General features: G+C 45.5%; 1 protein-coding gene across 2 annotated transcripts in view; it reads left to right on the plus strand.

Moving 5' to 3' along the window:
* The window catches only part of MAP1A (microtubule associated protein 1A), a 38,962-nt gene that overhangs the window by 10,443 nt on the left and 9,023 nt on the right, over positions 1 to 19,496 (plus strand). For both annotated transcript variants that reach the window (XM_032233712.1, XM_032233713.1), the window contains exon 4: positions 501 to 8,298. In XM_032233712.1, the coding sequence (XP_032089603.1) occupies positions 651 to 8,298 (7,648 nt within the window). In that variant the 5' untranslated portion in view covers positions 501 to 650. The remainder of the gene's footprint in view (positions 1 to 500; positions 8,299 to 19,496) is intronic.

A 19,496-nucleotide genomic window follows, 5' to 3' on the forward strand; every position in this document is an offset into this window, starting at 1 on the left:
AATTTTGGGAGTCTAGTAAATTTTGTCTTAAGCCATTAGCTACCTTCAGCACTAGCAATTTGAGTTGTTGCGCTGGAGACATTTTTATATGGAGACTCGTCACATGGCATTAATTCAGAAACATTCAGCATGTTTTCCATCATCTGAACTGTATAATTATATATTCCAGAGATCTTAGATACTTTCTTAGACTCTTTAAAAATTCCTCTCTAGTACCTGCTCTTCTAGTCAATATAATGATTAAATAGCATCTTTATGTGTCTAATTCATATAAATGTAACATAAATATATGTCTATATTTCATATAAATTTAATAAATAAACATGTTTCTACTAAAAATAGTTGTAGGTTATCCAGGAGTAACAGACGGATCTATAGATTATTGATCGATTGTGTAGTATTTTTTTTAATTAAGATGAATTTGCATAGTATTCACTAAAATAATTTTTGAACTTAATCAAGAAGATTTCATTATTATAACTTGTTTTAAACTCTTGTAGGTCACCCAGCTTCTCAGTAATACCAATCCAGCTTCTAAAACCTCCCTCACCATATCGTGCTTGGGAGAAGGAGATTGGAGAAATCTTCGACACTCCAGTTTCCAAGACCTTTTTTGCCTGAGAGTTAATCCTGATTCAGTCCTGCCTGAGATGGATGGGATATCTGAATTTGCTGAATATGTCTCTGAGACAGTGGATGTCCCATCCCCCTTTGATCTTCTGGAACCCCCAAACTCGGGGGGGTTTCTAAAGCTCTCCAAGCCCTGCTGCTACATATTCCCAGGAGGAAGGGGGGACTCTGCTCTCTTTGCTGTCAATGGATTCAACATTCTGGTTGATGGTGGCTCAGACAGGAAGTCCTGTTTCTGGAAACTGGTCCGACATCTGGATAGGATTGACTCAATTCTCCTGACCCATATTGGAGCTGACAATCTCCCTGGTATTAATGGACTCTTGCAGAGGAAGATTGCTGAGCAGGAAGAAGAGCAGTCACAGGGATCCACTAACTACAGTGACTGGATAAAAAACCTTCTGTCCCCAGAGCTTGGGGTGGTTTTCTTCAATGTTCCTGAGAAGCTTCGAATGCCAGAGTCATCCATGAAAGTCAAAAGAAGCATTGCAGAAGCCAGCCTGACCCTGCAGTACCTCAACAGGCTAAGCATCAAGCCAGAGCCTCTCTACAGAGTGGTCACCAATACTGTTGAGCCAATCACTCTGTTCCACAAAATGGGTGTTGGGAAATTGGACATGTACATCTTGAACCCCGTCAAAGAGAGCAAGGAGATGCAGTTTCTCATGCAGAAGTGGACTGGAAACAGTAAAGCCAAGACAGGCATTATCCTTAGCAATGGGAAAGAAGGGGAGATTTCAGTTCCCTATCTAACATCCATCACAGCCCTTGTAGTGTGGCTTCCTGCAGGACCAACAGAAAAAATTATACGAGTTTTGTTTCCAGGAAATGCACCACAAAATAAGATTTTGGAAGGTCTTGAGAAACTCAAGCATCTTGATTTTCTGAAGTATCCTGTAGCTACCCAGAAAGATATGGCTTCTGTCACACCCTCTTCTGTGCTTAAACAGTCCAAGATTAAACAACGGACAGACAGTAAAGAGAGCCTCAAATTATCCCTTAAGCCGCCTACAACAAAGATAGTTACTGAAGAGGGCTCTAAAGAGATGAAGATGGAGACAGTAAAAGAGGCTAAAACTGAGAGAAAGGGAAAAGAGCATTCTGAAATGCTTCAAGAGAAATTGGTTAAAACAGAGAAAGTAAAAATTGACTCCAGCGATGCCCTTAAAGCTGAGAAAAGAAAACTTGCCAAAGACAAAGTTGGCAAAAAACATCTGAAAGAGAAAGTTTCTAAACTGGAAGAAAAGAGAGACAAAGAAAAGAAAGATGTTAAAAAGGAGAAGAGGGAGATTAAAAAAGATGATGGGAAAAAAGAAGAAAGGAAAGATTCAAGGAAAGATGAAAAAAAGAAAGAAGCTAAATCAGAGTTAAAAAAAATTTCTAAGCCAGACTTGAAGGCATTTACCCCTGAAGTAAGGAAGACTTTATACAAGGCAAAAGTTCCCAGTAGAATTAAAACTGATAAAGTTCGTACTAAAAGTGAAAAGTGCACCAGTGGAGAACAGAAGCCTCCAGCTGTTCCAAAAAACCAGCAGCAGCCTCAAGGCCCACCATTTATAGCTGAGGAGAGGCTTGTGATATCTTCCCCAGAGGACCTGACCAAGGATTTTGAGGAGCTAAGTTGTGAAGAGCCAAAAGAACCTCATCCTGCCTCTGCTCCTTTAGTGGCAGAGGCAGTCTCCAAGCATACGGAAAGGCAGGATCCCTGTGACCTAGCTGCTGAAAAGGGGGTGCTGATATCCAAAGGGACCAGTAGTTCAGGATTTCCTTCTCTGGCCATGCCAGGGGAGGAGATGGTTTTCCCAGAAGGTGAGGTGGTGGAAGCAGGCAAATCATCTGAAAAACCCAATGAAAAAGCAACCCTAGCAGAGCCTCTTGGGCAAGAACTGGATGAGAACATGAGAAGGAGTGTTGGAGAATTTCCAGGAAAAGGGAAAGATCAGATACTATCACATAGGGAAGAAAAAACTGCTGCTTCAGGAAGGGATTGGGTGTCCGCAAGAGAAGACGCAAGCTTGAAAAAGAAAGATGTGTTTAAAAAGGCAGAGCTGGAATGGACATTAGAAGATGATGTAAAGGCAAAAGATGAAGAGTTAGTAAAGAAAGAGCTTTCTCAAGTTCAGCTGCCTCAAGACCCATCTTTGCTTTCTGATGGGAAAAGAAAAGAACACAAGACAGAAAGAGTGAACTCAAGCAAAGTACCTGGGAAGTCACCAGGGATAAGGGAAAGGGAGGACTCTCATTTGGGAGGCACGCCTTTCCCATCAGGAGAACATATTTCCTACATCCAAGACGAAACCATCCCCGGCTACTCAGAGACAGAACAGACCATCTCGGATGAGGAGATCCATGATGAGCAAGAGGAGAAGATGGCACACTTCAAGCCAGACATTGGCAGTTATGACATTGCAGGATCAGATCAGACAGACACCTTTGAAGTTGCCAATGGGATCCAGACTCTTACAGCACCTGAAGTTGCCAAAGGACAGGAACCTGAAATCCTTGCCTATCCTACAAATCTTGTGGCAGCCCCTTTGGCAGAAGAGGAGCATGTCTCTTCAGCAACATCCATTACAGAATGTGACAAACTTTCCTCCTTTGCCACTTCTGTCGCTGAAGACCAATCAGTTGCATCAATCACAGCGCCACAGACAGAAGAAACAGGCAAAAGTTCTTTCCTGTTGGATACAGTGAACAGCATACCTTCCTCTCGAACAGAGGTCACCCAAGGCCTAGATTACGTACCTTCTGCTGGTACTATTTCTCCCACATCTTCCCTAGAAGAGGACAAAGGCTTTAAGTCTCCTCCTCCAGAAGACTTCCATAGTCAAATCGAAAATGAGCAGAAACTTGAAGCCTGCAAGAAAGTTTTACAGCAGCAGCAGCAAGAAATCCCACACTTTGAGAGGCCTTGGCAAGCAGAAGAACATTATGATGCCCTAGTGTTTTTACAACAAGGGCCCCTGAGAGATAGTTCCGGTGATATATCTATGGAAGGACCTCAAGAAACAACCCTGCTTTTGAGCGAAGCAAATGCACACTTGCTGCATGTACAACAAGGCTCTGGCGATTCTGAAGATCGCTGCATAAGCCCTGATGATAGCACAGTCAAGATGGCATCTCCCACTAGTGCAGGGCACACACCTTTTCATCAATCCCCTATAGAGGAAAAAATGGACTCCACAGAAGCAGAGATGTTTGAAAAGGCAGCAAAATCTCCTATAATGGGGATTGAAGTAGAAAGACCCAACAGAGCAATGAATGTATCCAGAACATTTGAAGGCAAGGGGAAGCATCATGAAATCAAGGAGATGTGCCTTCATGACATGCATGGCCTGGAAGCAGCAGCCATCCTGTGTGCAGGATTTTTATCTGCACCGAATGAAGTCAGGAGCCAGCATTTGGAGAAAGAGGAGCTAGCAATAAGCTTCTACCACAAACAAGAAACTATTGATATTTCTGACCTGGAGCTTCCCACTAAAGATACCCTTCTAGAGACCTTAAAAGATGCATCATCTAAAAATATTGGCACTGCCAAGGAAGCATCCCATGAACATATTGTTAGGCCTGGGACTGAAGAGTTCTCTGCTTCAGAAATACCACCACCAAAAGGATGGGAAGCAATTTCAGACATATCTAGAGATGAAAAATCTTCACAAATCATTAATTTACCAGGGGAAGAAAAGGCATCTTCTTTTACAGATGAAATCCCTGGGAAGACATCATATTCTGATAATTTTATCACTGAAATATTTCAAGTGGGTTTGCATTTGACAGAAACTGGCTTAGAGCAAAAAGAGTCTGCTTCTTCAGAAGATAGTAAATTTGTTTTGAGTCTTCATGAAGAAACCCCTTCATATTTATTCAAAGAAGAAATTTCTCCAAGGGATGCTACACTTCTGCTTATGAAAGAGAGCCCTACTAAAGAAACATCATTGGGCATGCTTGTGGAACAAGTGTCTCCTAAAACTAAACACCAAGCTTCAGCAGAAGAGAGTCCAAGTACAGATGAAAGATCAGAAACTGATATAAAAGAGAATCCATGCAGTTCCTCTTTAAATTTTCAGCAAAGTCCATTTCTAGATGCCACCATAATAAAGCCTTCAGCAGACCCTTTTCTGGAAAATGAAAGATCAGCTTCTTTAACAGAAAAACAAACTTGCAAGGAACTGTCTCCCAAACAAACATCTCCAGAATCTAAGTCCTCAAGCTTCACATCAGTGAGCCCAGTTTTAGATAGCAGTGCCTTGGAAGTTTCATCTGGAGAGAAAGAGCCTTGTCAATTTATAGGAAAGAAAGAGAAAACAAATGATCTATCTCCAAAAATAGAAAATCCTTATATGAGAGAAATAAATTACGAGAAGAAAGTGTGGTTTCCAGAGGTAATGAACGAAGTACCATGCAAAGAACAGCAAATGAAATATGACAAAGAAAAGGGAGAGTCTACATTTTTGGATGACAAGGTAGACATATCTACTAAGAAGGAAGAAAACATTCGCTCTCTGGAGAGTGAAGACATTCCCAAACAGGATAGTTTGGATGCTGAACATGGCTCCTTTCAGGGAGACCCTGCCAACGAGAAGGATGGCTTTTTATTTGTAGATGACAAGCCTACGTTTAAAGAAAAGCCAGCTCCCCAAGCACATCCCAATCAAGATATTTTGAATTCAGAGAAAGTTGACCTTTGTAGTTTTGAAAATAGTCCCTCTTTTGAACTTGAAAATAAGCCAAAATCAAGTCTGGAATGGACTTTTTTGTCCTTTCCACACCAGGCTAAGATGCCCATTTCAGGGCAAGGAGAAGAAGAAGAACCTCTCCCTCAATCTAATCAAGTAATGGAGAAAGTGACCTCACACCCATCTTTTGAACCCATGAGTGAAGCTATGGAGTCCCAGGAAGGAAAGCAAAATGCTGATGAGAAATCACCTGATCACGCAGATGCCAGTAGAAAGCAGCCAAGAACTTCTGCAACTCTTCTGAATGCAGGGCCAGGGTCAGAGGAGAATAGACAGTTTTATCCTGACCAAGATTGCAGAGGAAGCAGAGATCTTGACATCCCTTCACAAGACACACACTCCTTTGGCCAAAGCAAATGCTCTATGTGGTCAGGTGCTCTGGACCCCTCCGGTTCTTTGGAGTCGCACGATTCCAATGCGAAGGCAGGTGAGAAAGGGCAAGAGAATGAAGAGAGGGAACCAACTCCCTACCCTCATGAAAAAACTTTCCAGTATGCTGATGTCTATAGGAGTGTGATGATGTCAGATGTTGGCCGTCCTGGAAAGGATGCAGTGACCAAGAGTACTCAAGCCTTGAGCCCTCAGAAGGAGGAGTTCCTCTACCCCATTTCCTCCAAAGAAGAAGATTCTTACCTCTCCACTCCTACTGAGAAAGAACTCTCATCCCCAAGTTCGCCAAAGGTTACAATGGAGCATTCCTTTAAGTATGCGGAGGTTACTGAGCAGTGTTTTCAGGATCCACATTCCATGATATCCACAGACACACAATCTAAAGAAAGCCCACCAGAAAGCCCAATGAACCTCCAACCTGCCTCCTCTTTGGGAGATACAACCTTCAGGGACATGTTTAAACAGAAAGATCTAATCATTTCCCCTGAAAAGATGAGCCCTTCAGATAGAAAACCCAGTAAGGAGCAGGAGTCCTCAATGGGTTTTCATGCCAAAGATATTTATTATGAGAAAGCTGAAAGAGAAGATAGCGCTAGTGACTCAGAGCTGGAGAAAGGTGCCAAGGAGAGGTCAGAAAAAGAATCAGGGTCTCCAATGGTAAAGCACAAAGAACTCTATACTGTGTCAGAGAAGGGTAACATCTCTGTCCCAGGACAAGAAATCTATGATGGGTCATTGGGAGAGGGAAGTCACTCCAAGAAAACAGCCAGTGGCAGCCTTGCAGATCTCAGCAGACAGGAAGGGGGCTCAAATATGTCCCAGGTGGCCATCGAACAATACTCCAAGGAGGAAGAGCAAAAGAGCCTCTTAGAAAAAGCCTGGGATGATGTTGACCCCAAAAGCTTTTCACCTGCAGCCTCTGCTAAAGACAAGGACTCCCCAAAGGGACCCGTCCTCCTTCCTAAAGGACTTGATTGTTCTTCCTCTGGATTTGAACTTTCCTGTCTGGAAAAGCATGAGCCATCCATTTTGTTCAGACATGAAGCCCGTTTCTCCTCACACTTGGAACATAAATCTCTCATCTTAAACATGCCTGAACCTGCTTCTTCAGGGAAAGCCCAAGAAGATGAATACTTAGAGGTATCAAAAAAGGGGGATTCCCCCTTTGTAGAGCTATATGAAGAAGAAGGAAAGCTCCCTTTGTGGACATCTCCAGAGTATTCAATTCACAAACAGTCATCCAGCCCCACTGAGGAACCTTTCTCAGGGACCTCTCTCTCTGCAGGGCAGCCAACAGGTGGCAGCCCCTTCCCCAACCTCCAATACATCTCGGAGGCCCAGAGCCCACACATCACCTCTCCACTGCTTTCAGAAGAGGCTGCTTTAGATGCGGTAGAGGATGTGGCCTCTGCCAGCACAAAGGCCAGGCAGCCATCAAAAGCCACTTGCACAGTTGGCTGTTGTCCACAGCCAGCAAGCCCCCAAGAATGGCCAGCAGCCGCCACTCCCCTTCCTAATGCCCTGGCCACTTCTCTTCATGATCAGCAGGAGGCAGGAGCGACAGTTAATGGCCCCACAGAAGTCAGCCTCAGTCCACTCACTTTCTATGATTCATCACCCATTTCAGAAAAATCTAGGTGGGTAGTGGAGGAGCAGGAGGAGGTTAGTGCAAGGCAGAGCCGTCCCCTGTCCCTGTTGAGCCCTTCCCAGGAGGACTTCCCAAATCCTCGGTTGAGCAGCCAAAGAGAGGAGCACGGGGAGACTTGCCAAGCAGTAGAACCAGGCTTCAAAGCCATATCTAACTGTGGCCAGAAAGCATATGAGCGTAAACAAAGAAAGGGTGAATTATCTCCATCATTCATCAACCCAAGCCCTCACGATTCATCAGAAGACAGTGAGTTTTCACAGGTTAAAGGGCTTATTTCAGTAAAAGGAAAGCCACATTCAGTTCCTGGTGGCCATAGACCAACTACTTCTGCTCTGGAAGAAACTCCTCCCACCTCTGCCAGTGATTCAGGGACTTCTCAGTCAGACTCAGATGTTCCTCCTGAAACAGAGGAATGCCCCTCAATTACAGCTGAGGCAGCCCTGGATTCAGATGAAGATACTGATTATCTCCCAGTAGACAAAGCTGCAGGCAGTTCCCAGCATGGCACAAAGTATGGCCAGGACCCACAACCTGCTTCCTTGCCAGACCCTCAGCCTCAGACTCCACATCCAGATGTCTGCATGATGGATCCTGAAATGTTGCTGATTGAGCAGAACATGAACAGACTTGACAAGATATCCAAGAAGGGCATGAAGGAGAAAAATAAAGCATTGAAGAAGCTACTGGGCAAGTCCAAGTCCTCCGCCCCATACCAAAAAGCTGATAAATCATTACTTAGTCCCATGAAGCAACCATCTGACAGGTCTTCAAAACCAGGGATAGCCAAGAAAGAGAAATTGCTCAAGCCACCCATGGAAGACCGAGAGGAGGGTTCTCGAAGCGCCCACACCAGCCCTGGCAAGAGCCTCATCAATGGTGTCAAAGCTGGCCCAGGTAAGAATGAACAGAGGTACAGATTGGAAAGGTTCGGATCTTCCAGAGGAATGATTATTTGGGCAGAGGAGCCCAAATATCATCAACCCTTTAGTGCTTCTGAAAGGTCACCCTCGTCATCAGGAGACTTTGAGGGGGCACAAGAATTAATACAATACACAGCAGAGAGTCTGGTCGATTCCTCCTTCCTTTATTAGCAATATAAGGGAGGTTACTACCAGTGGTGGGATTCAGCCAGTTCGCACTTATTCGGGAGAACCAGTTGGTAACTTTCTAAGCAATTCAGACAACTGGGTTTTGGAAGAAATCTTTTGTTTTTTCCCACTTTACAGGGCTAATCCTGTAAGGAAGGCAGGAAGGAAACATTCTGGTGTTGTTTCTAGCCTAATCTTTATTGCCCTGCTTACAGAAACTGCCTCTCCAGTTAACCCTTATTACCATTGTAACAACTAAGGTGAAGTGCCCATCGACCTGAGTGACATTGACACATCCACATGATCACATGACCACCGAGCCCCACCTACCCAGCTGGTCATTAGGGCAGAGAACCGGTTGGTAAATTATTTGAATCCCACCACTGGTTATTACTTTCATTTTTATCCATAAAATGTTTTAGACAGAATTAAATTAATTACAGGGGCTAAATAAGCTATAGATGCCTCCTCCTTTTTCCATTGCTTTATCTGCCTTTCTGACTACTAATAGCAAAGCCCCAGTAAAACAATTAAAGGCTTTGTTTACGTATCCAAGAGTGTAAGTTCACTGTCTCTCCCTACTGGATGCATGTGCAGCTTGCAATGTTGACAAAAATATGCATTGCAGTTTCTTAGCTCCCACTTAGAATTAAGTCAGGGAGCAGCAGCCTCAGCCTGGCAGGATGGGAAATCAGTCTCATGAAAGCAATTTGTGTGAAAGAAATGCCCCTGGAGGTCCATCTTGGAGCACAGCAGAGTTTTCTGGACCCTGCTCAGGAGCGTGACGTTATCTGCTCCATCTCAGGATCTCCAGCCAACTTTTCTCCCCTTCCCTAGAACTCTAACAGATCGTTTGAAGTCTTCCCAGTTCTCCCTCTGTCCCCTACTTGCTAGTGCAGCCTCCCTTTCTCCCATACAGAAGTTGACATCTGTGAGAAACTCGTCTCTACTTCTGCTAGCTGCCAGCCTCAGTTAATGAAAAGGCTGTGCATTTGGCTCAGGACGTGGCAGGATGGCACCCAGGCTTCAGGAGTGCCATTCTGTCATATACCCCCTCCATCTTATGAGGGGTTGGGGTCATTTTCCCCCCAGCCTTTGTTTCATTGATATCTGCATGGCAGGGGACATTCTTTGGCTCACTTCCAGATCCAGACAGAAAAATCAGCAACTTGGTACTATTTTCCTGATTAATGTTAACTGCAAACCTGTATGGTTGCAGAGTTAGCATTATTTTGTAAGCCTTCTCTTACAGTATTTCATCTTTTCTGATCAAACTGTGACTTCAAACCTTACAACCGAATCCTCAGAGCCCACTTGAGCGATGAATTACTTCCAGTGTCCTTCTTATTTGTGCTCATTGACACCCATGGATACTATTCTCAACTCATGGCAGGTTGACCATTTCATTTCATTTTCATTTCATTTATTGAATTTATAGGCCTCCCAATCCCAGAGGACTCCGGGCGGCTTACAGAAATGAAAAATATTAAAAAAGGATTTAAACAATAAGATACAACAAGATTAAGAAGAAAACACAACCTGCACCCAATTAAAGGGGGGCTGGACCTCAATCAAGAGGTCAACAGCCCCAGGCCTGATGGAAAAGCCAGGTTTTAATAGCTTTACAGAAGGCCATGAGAGTGGGTAGGGTCCGGATCTCTGGGGGTAGCTCATTCCATAGGGCTGGAGCGGAAACAGAGAAAGCCCTACTCCAAGGCGTCGCCAGCCGGCATTGTCCAGCTGAAGGCACCCGGAGAAGGCCCATCCTGTGCGATCTTATTGGTCTTAGGGAGGTATGCGGCAGGAGACGGTCTCGTAGGTATCCGGGTCCTAGGCCATGTAGGTCTTTAAAGGTGATAACCAGCACCTTGAATCGTGCTCGGAGACCAATGGGAAACCAGTGCAGCTCGTGGAGGATAGGTGTAGTATGGGTGTACCTTGGTATCGCTCATGCGGCTGCATTCTGGACTAATTGTAGTCTCCGAACACTTTTCAGGGGCAGCCCCAAGTAGAGCGCATTACAGTAATCCAGTCTTGAGGTGATGAGGGCGTGAGTGACTGTTTGAAGTACCTCCCGGTCCAAATAGGGTCACAACTGGTGCACCAGGCGAACCTGGGCAAAGGCCCCTCTGGTCACAGCCGACAGGTGATGTTCCAAAGTCAGTTGCGGATCCAGGAGGACCCCCAAGTTGCGGACCCTCTCTGAGGTGAGCAAATTTTCTCCTCCCAGGATAAGGAGGGACTAGCTGGACTGTCCTTTGGGGGCAACATCCACAGCCATTCAGTCTTGTCAGGATTGAGTACGAGTTTGTTCACTCCCATCCAGACCCTAACAGCTTCCAGGCACTGGCACATCACTTCCACCGCTACACTGAGTTGGCACGGGGCGGACAGATACAACTGAGTGTCTTCCGCGTACTGGTGGTATTTAATCCTGTGCCGGCGAATGATCTCACCCAGTGGCTTCATGTAGATATTAAATAGGAGGGGGGACAAGACCGACCCCTGCGGCACCCCATAATTGAGGGGCGTAGGAGTCGACCTCTGTCCTCCAACCAACACCGACTGCGACCTGTCGGAGAGGTAAGAGGAGAATCACCGTAAATCTGTGCCTCCCACTCCCATCTCTTCCAGCAGTCGCAGAAGGATACCATGGTCGATAGTATCGAAGGCCGCTGAGAGGTCAAGAGCACAAGGATAGAGGAATGCTCTCCATCCCTGGCCCGCCAGAGATCATCGGTCAGTGTGACCAAAGTGGTTTCGGTGCAGTAACCAGGCCTGAAACCAGACTAAAAAGGGTCTAGATAATCTGCTTCATCCAAGGACCGTCGGAGTTGGAGGGCCACCACCTTCTCAACAACCTTCCTAAAAAAGGGAGGTTAGAGACTGGGAGATAGTTTTTAAAAATAGCCGGGTCCAGAGAAGGCTTCTTGAAGAGGGGTCTCACCACCGCCTCCTTCAGAGGTTGCGGAAAAGATCCCTCCTTCAAGGAGGCGTTCGTAATTCTCTGGAGCCAGCCTCGTGTTACCTCCCTGCTGGTCAAAACCAGCCAGGAGGGGCACGGATCCAGTAAACAGGTGGAGGCACTCATCGCTCCCATGGCCTTGTCCACTTCATCAGGAGTGACAAGCTGGAACTCATTCCAGAAAGTCTGAACAAGTTCTGTCCAAATGGAGTCCAGGTCTGTCCGAATCTGAGCAATTTTGTCCGACAGAAACTGAGCAAACTCCTCACCTCGTCCTGTAAGGCATCCCCCGTTTCCCCCCCTTTCAGGAGGGAACGGGTTATCCTAAACAGGGCGGCTGAGTGAGATTCTGCAGATGCAATAAGAGCGGGAAAATGTGCACATTTATTTATCGCCACTAAATAAGTCCTAATAAAGGCTCTTAGTAGTGTTCGGTTGGATTCGGAGTTGCTAGCACTCCAACGTCGCTCTAGGCGTCTCTTTTGGCGCTTCATCTCCCAGAGTTCCTCAGTAAACCAAGGTGCCCTCCTGGATCCACTGCTGCGCAGAGGCTGAAAAGGCGCAATCCGATCTAGGGCATCAGTCGCCGCTGTATTCCAGGTGGCGACCAAGGACTCTGTCGGATTGTGGGCAAGAGAGTCAGGTATCTCCCTAAGCTCCTTCTGAGTTCCCAACGGGTCCATCAGGTGCCTGGGGCGGAACCACTTAATTGGTTCCACCTCCCTGCGGTGGGGGAGTAGCTTCCAAAAATCAAGCCTCAACAGGGAGTGATCTGACCATGACAAGGGTGAGATGTCTACTACCTTTAACTCAAGATCACGTCTCCACTGCCCCAAGAGAAACACTAGGTCGAGTGTGTGACCCACTCTATGAGTCGGACCCTGAATTACCTGGGTCAAGTCCACGGCTGTCATGGAAGCCATGAACTCCTGGCCCCCATCAGAGTGTTCGCCTAGGGACGGCAGGTTGAAGTCCCCCAGTACTAACAGTCTGGGGAACTCAACCGCCAACCCGGCTACTGACTCCAGGAGCACAGGCAGGGCTGTTGTGACGCAGCTAGGAGGTAGGTACGACAGAAACAAGCCCACTTGAACCCCTAGGTCCAACTTCAAAAGAAGGGACTGACACCCCACAATCTCCGGAGCAGGGCTCCTGCGAGGAGCTAATGATCCTCGGATAATAATTGCCACTCCCCCACCCCTTTGCTGGTGTCGTGGTTGGTGGATTTAGATTTTAGATTTAGATTTTATTAACATTTGTAGGCCGCCCTTTTCCCTGAGGGGACTCAGGGCGGCTCACATAAAATCAGGGAGGGGAAGTACAAACAGTGACATAGACACATATAATAAAAGTAATAAGCAACATACATTCATCATTCGGGAGGGGCGGCTATCCTTGTCCCCAGGCCTGACGGGCTAGCCAGTTCTTGAGGGCTGTGCGGAAGGCCTGGACGGTGGTGAGGGTACGAATCTCCACGGGGAGTTCGTTCCAAAGGGTCGGGGCAACTACTGAGAAGGCCCTCCTCCTTGTAGTTGCCAGCCGGCACTGGCTGGCTGATGGAATATCAGTATATCATGCGGTATCGTCCGCATATTGATGGTATCTTATCCCGTGCCTGCGGATGATCTCTCCCAGCGGTTTCATGTAGATGTTGAATAGTAGGGGGGATAAGACCGAGCCCTGAGGCACCCCATATGTTAGGGGCCTAGGGGACGATCTCTGCCCCCCCACTAACACCGACTGCGACCTGTCCGAGAGGTAGGAAGAGAACCACCGCAACACGGTGCCTCCCACTCCCACCTCCCGCAGTCGTCGCAGAAGGATACCATGGTCGATGGTATCGAAAGCCGCTGAGAGGTCAAGGAGGACCAGGATGGAGGAATGTCCTCCATCTCTGGCTCTCCAGAGATCATCGGTCAATGCGACCAAAGCGGTTTCTGTGCTGTAACCGGGTCTGAAGCCTGACTGGAAGGGGTCGAGATAGTTTGCTTCCTCCAAGGACCGTTGGAGCTGAAAGGCCACCACCTTCTCAACAACCTTCCCAAGGAAGGGAAGGTTGGAGACTGGGCGATAGTTATTAAGAACAGCTGGATCCAAGGATGGCTTCTTCAGGAGGGGTCTCACCACCGCCGCTTTCAGTGCGGCGGGGCACCTGAAACCCTTCCGGGCACCTGAAACCCTTCCGGGCACATTTCGGAGAGGGGAACACCTCCCTCATGGCCCAACCAGGTTTCAGTAATACATACCAGGTCTGCCCCCTCATCAAGTATTAAGTCCCGGATGACGGGAGCTTTATGAATCACAGACCTGGCATTTAACAACAGCAACCTGAGACCAGGGCCCTGGCTTCTCTTGCCACCTGGTCCTTGAGTTGAGCTTACAGGGCCGGAACGAGGGATCGCTGTGACATAGCGAGCCCTCCTTCCCCGGTAATGGCTAGCCCAGTAGCCCCTGTCATACCTGCCCCTCCCCATCATGACCAGGATGCTCCGGCCCGCCCCCATCCCCAAAGACCCCCCTCTCATGGCCCACGCTCTTCCTGGCAGGCCGCATCTATCACTCATTCTAGGACGAGGGGTAGGCCTGGGCCCCCCTACCACTTCTGCTTATGCATTCAGTGCGGGAGGCACCAGGCCGCACCCTCAGTCCTCTCAGATGCACTCTCAGTCACTCTCTCATACATACCCCACTGTAGTCCATTAAAAACATATAAAAATACAATAGTATAATAATAAAGATAATTAAAATTAGGTGGGTTCATTCATCAAACAATCACACCATACACACTCCATACACAAAAGAATTGCGCAGATCTTTAAAAAATTCCACTCAAGTGGATTCAAGCAGAAATGGCGGTCGGAAACCAATGACGATGAAATGGAATGGACCATAAATAGACACTTTTCCTTTTACCTTCTTTCCTTCTTTTAGGGTCTCTTTTCTTCTCTCTGGCTGCCCCTCTTTAGACTCGGCCTTCTAAACCATGGCATTTCCTTTGACAGATGCTTCAGAGGTGGGAGGCAGCCAAGTCTTCATCTGCCTTCCCATCTCAGGATGATATTCTTGAACCCAGAGTGGGGCTGAACCTGGTAGGATTGAGAAAACTATTCAAAGTTGATGTTAGTTTGGCTATTTTAAATCATATCCTGAATCCTGACTCGTAATTCTTTGATTCTTTTCTGCTGATATGTATGTGATGCAACATCATATTGATGCAAAATCTCTTGATTAAAGCTGTCACAGTGCTTCATGTCTCTGCTGAAAATTTCAAATTGTTCAGTGAACCTGGGAGCCACACGTGCAGCCCCTTCCTTCTGAAACCGTTGATCAACCGTTATTATTCAAAAGCCACTGGGCCATCTTCCGACCCAGCTCTAGTAAAAAGGCGATGCTCAGGTTTGGCCTGGCCATGTTTTGTCTAGTTAGCACAAAAGCTAACCCTCTTCTAAAAAAGCAGAGATAGGTGGCGAGGAGGATTCCTCTGTTTACAAATCCTGTGGTTCTTAGCAGGATAGTTAGAGCCAAATTCTGGGGGAGACTAGGGGATGGTTACCAAAATGTAACCATCCCGTAGTCAGACCTGCAATGGTCAGGTGTCCTACCCACTTCCTTAGAACCCACAGCCCTAAAGTAGTCCAAGCAACACAACAATGTCAGCATTCTGTACTCCACCTGGTAAATCTCAGGAGGTTTCCTGGCAAAGTGCTGTGTGGAATAGGCACAGTAAGTACGGTAGCCAGACAGGAGAAGTAGGTTGCCAACTGAAAGGCTGCCAGTGCAATAAAGTATGCTTTGCCCTCTTACCTTCTCAGCTAGGCTCAAATCAGAGTTCACACCCATGTTTGTTTAAATTGACTTCTAGTCTTCTTCTACCAGCATGCCAAATATTACTTTGGTCACATCATCTCCCACAGCTCATCAGAAAACCAAGGAGGACCTCAAGATTGGTGGCCTCAGAGTTGGAGGCAATTCTGTTGAAAGCCTTGGATTGCCTCATGATGCCAGAGGCCAACCAGGGAATCGGCAGAACTGTCTGGCAATTCACTGGGAAACTACTGAAGCCCCCCATCGGAAACCCTCCCTCATGCTTTTGCTGCCTTAGTTCCTGGCTGCCAGTGAGTTTCAACTGGGCCAGGAAGTTTAAAAGGCTTCCAGATCACACCAAAGGAAAAACAAGGTTCAAAGTGTATCCACCCTTGTGAATTAAGCCAGAGATTACCTGGAGCAAGCCCAGGTCCTAAATCCTGTCCCAGGGGCATGGAAAGTGAGGTCAAAGACCAAGAAACTCCATACCAACTCAATGAAAAAGTCAAGGGTTGCCCTTACAATGGGAGGTTATCCAAGTCATCCCTATGATCCAAGGTTAAATATATAGCCATTTGCACCCTGATATTTAGAAAATGGGACCCCTGGTCACAAGGAAGGTCATATATGATCATTGCCGTTCCTTCCCATCAGCCTGGCTTTGATGCTGTTGTTTAGAACCTGAAACCCAAAGGATCTCAGGAATATCACCAATATTGGCCAGCCAGGTTTGGTAATATCCTCCTCCACTACTCTTCCATTCCAGGTCATGAATGAAAGGAGGGGGAGGAGAAGGAGGAAGATGCAAACATCAGGCAAACAGCACACCTTTGTCAGTTAATTTTTTGTATCTCATTGAACATTACAACATACATTGCCACCTAAAAACCAGTAAGAGTGATAGCCTTCTGGTGATATTACCTGCTCTTTATAAACTTGACAGCCATCTGTTCCCTAATCCTTATGAATTCAGGATTTTTGACAAGGAAGATCCAAGGCTTATTCACTGCTTTTCCTTGTGTTTGCCTGCTCTTTGCAACTTTGGCTGATTAAATGACAGTCTCTTTGCCCTGTCATGAAATCAGAGGACAGATGCACCTCAAGGATTTCTTCAGAACTAGATCTTCTTTATGAAAGTACAAAACAGCTTGTCCATTTTCCAAAGGGGTCTCTGGGCAAAGTGGCAACTTTCACATAACATGCTTGACCCAAATAAATCAATACTAATCCTGATGAAATAGGCAGCATCCACACACAGTGCTAAATTGACTTAAATTATTTGGGCTTCCCTAACGTATTTGCAAAGATAGAATTTGAGTTAACCAGTAAGCAGATTAAGCCCATGTTATGTGAAGCTAATCTTGAATCTTCATCCAGCTTCCTATCAGTGCTTAGATTGCAGGGCTGAGGACAAGATTAAGAAAAAGGACCTGGAGTGAAAATTACGCCTTAGAGCTGCTAAAGGAAAGTGGCTGTTGGCCCATGTCTATGGAGATTCTCAGTCATCTGAGTCAGGGTTTTCTCAAAGGTGCTTTTTCAGGAGGCAACTGGACTTTCTTGTTTTTCTTTGAAGACGTTTGGCTTCTCATCCAAGCAGCTTCTTTGGATGGTCGGGAATAGAAGGATTTATCCATTCCTTGCAGACAGTTGGCCATTTCCATTCTTTTAGGGAGTCGTAGAGAGCACTTAGAGGTTTTTGTTTGTCCTCAGGGTCACCTGAATCATTGAGAATTTGAAGCTGTCCTTTCTGCAGGATGCTTTTCTGCCCTGTGTCCCTTCACCCAACAGCCTGCTCAAACTCAAATTCTCAATTATTTAGGTGACCCTGAGTTCACAAATAATTCTCCAAGTGTTGGAAAAGCACCTTAGGGCAAGAGCTTATTTAGGCTATGGACTTCTCTTTGTGTGAACAGAGATCTTGAATGTGGGTGGCTGCCTCTGCCAGGCTCTGAGTTTGCAAGGCCTAAGAGAGGACAGGAATTGGCCAGCCGAGATGTCAGTCCAAGGTCTGCATCCAGAACTAGGGCCTGCTACTTTCCTTGGAAGCAAATTTGTCCCTTCTGCTCAGAGGTGTGAGAGCACTCTCCACGAGTTAGTTATACAAGATCCTTTGGAAAAGACGATGGCCTGAAGTTAGCTCCCAGCAGCTCCGGGGATATTTGTGGAGGCAGACAACCTTTTGGGCCTGAAGCGATTTGTCTTAGGGCCTCCACAGGGCTGGGAGCTCATCTTGTTTGCTTACATTTGAAACATTGTGCAAAATGGTCCAGGCATTTAGTGATCTTTCTGCTGGAAGTCCATGGTATAATTTTCACTGTTCACAGCTGAGAGCCAGACTCTGCCGAGCTGCCCAGCCGATTCCTTTGCTCATCTCATAGGCCTGCAGGTAGGGATGGGCAAGGGAGCCCAAACTACCATTCCCCAAATATTCTGGGCTGCCAGTTTGAAGATTCCCATGAAATCTTCTCCAGTAGCCTCCTATTAAAGTCTTCTTTCTGAAAAAAAGAGCTAGTTAGTGAATCAAGGCACCCAGGATCCTGTTGCTACTTCAGGAACATTCAGAAACCCTGGCTCTAAATCTGGCCCTCAGTCATGCTCCTTTTTCTAAGTTCTATACCAGTAATTTATTTTTCTTTTTTATTGAAGTTTACAGATACAAAGATTGAATATTTTATTTTATTTATTTATTTATTTATTTATTTATTTATTTATTTATTTATTTATTTATTTATTTATTTATTTATTTATTTATTTATTTATTGAGTTACAACCCCCGGTATGCCCAAATATGGGAGGAAGATCACTACTTCCATTCTCTGTCCTTCGGCTCGTCACAAGAGACCATCCAGACAGAAACCAATTTTTTTACTGTTGCCTTTTTTGTTACATTTGTTGTATTTGTGCTGATAAATAAATAAAGGGAGACTAGTATAGATCTATTTCAAGCTATTTAGCTCTCATCAGCTAGCCATCAGATTCCCAGTAAGGGTATGGCTAGCTGATGAGAGCTAAATAGCTTGAAATAGATCTATACTAGTCTCCCTTTATTTATCAGCACAAATACAACAATATATATAATATATATTATATACAACAATATATATTACAAATGAAGAAAAATACAAAAAGAAAAAAAGGCAAAGAAAGGAAAATGAGAATTAAAAAAGATAAATAAAATAATTACTAACCTTGTCAAGTACAAACAATGTTAGCAACTTATTACTTTCTCTGACATTTTAATAACATACCTCTTCTATATCTCATCTCTTAGCTATAACAAATTATAAAATCTCATCATTAGGTTCTAATCAGCAAAAGTTGATTAAGTAACAGTTGCCAGAAATAATATGTCTCAAATTTCATGCCAAAATGCATGAGATCAAACCTTTAGTCTCTGAAAGAAGCCCAATTGAATGGAGAGAGCTTTTCAGGATTAGAGGAGCTGTGGAATAGTACCCTTGCCCTGCAATTTACTGGGCAGTCTAGAAGGTGCCTGGGTGTCTCCTCCAGGATCCTAGGTTGGAAGTATGGCCATGACAGAACGAAAGCTCTGCCGGAAGAGCCCATGATTTTTACTGCATGCCTTATTAATGCCCTTGATCTGACCAGAACATTTTCCTGTGTACTTTTGAAAAGCCAAGGAAGGCTAATGAGGCTTCCTTTTTAGACACAGCTAGAAGTGAAGAGACAGCTGCCCACTTTCCAAGTTCATGAATATAGAAGGCTTCGCTAAGAGGAATGATCTCCACTTTCCCCTCTGGGTAGTTCATTTCCTTCTCCAAAGCAGAAATAAGGGAGAGCTTCAGGGGGATCCTTCAGTCCTATGGTAATCCATGCAGAGACAATTTCTTTGGACAATGGGAATCTGCTCGTGACCTAGGTTTTTTTGCTGAAGGGGAAAGAAAGAGATATGAGAGAATTCTTGTCTCCTGATACTGGAACCCAGTGAGAGCGTTTTCTGCATCTGGATGTTAGGAGATTAAGGTCAAACAAGAGGGATTTCTTTACACGCATACCACATTTTTAACTTGTGGAGTTCAGTACCACAAGATCTAATAATGGCTTTAAAAGTGGATCAAGCAAGTCCGTGATTAAGGCTACTAATGGACAAATATTATTTTAAGGAATAGCAATGGCACCAGCTGATAGGAAGCATACATATGCAAGTCTCTTATGATAGTAGAAGACCCCATGTGGGTGTCTATTTAGCCACTTTAATTGTTACTGTTTTAGCG

Source organism: Thamnophis elegans, chromosome 16 (assembly GCF_009769535.1).
Source record: "Thamnophis elegans isolate rThaEle1 chromosome 16, rThaEle1.pri, whole genome shotgun sequence".
Classification (NCBI taxonomy): domain Eukaryota; kingdom Metazoa; phylum Chordata; class Lepidosauria; order Squamata; family Colubridae; genus Thamnophis; species Thamnophis elegans.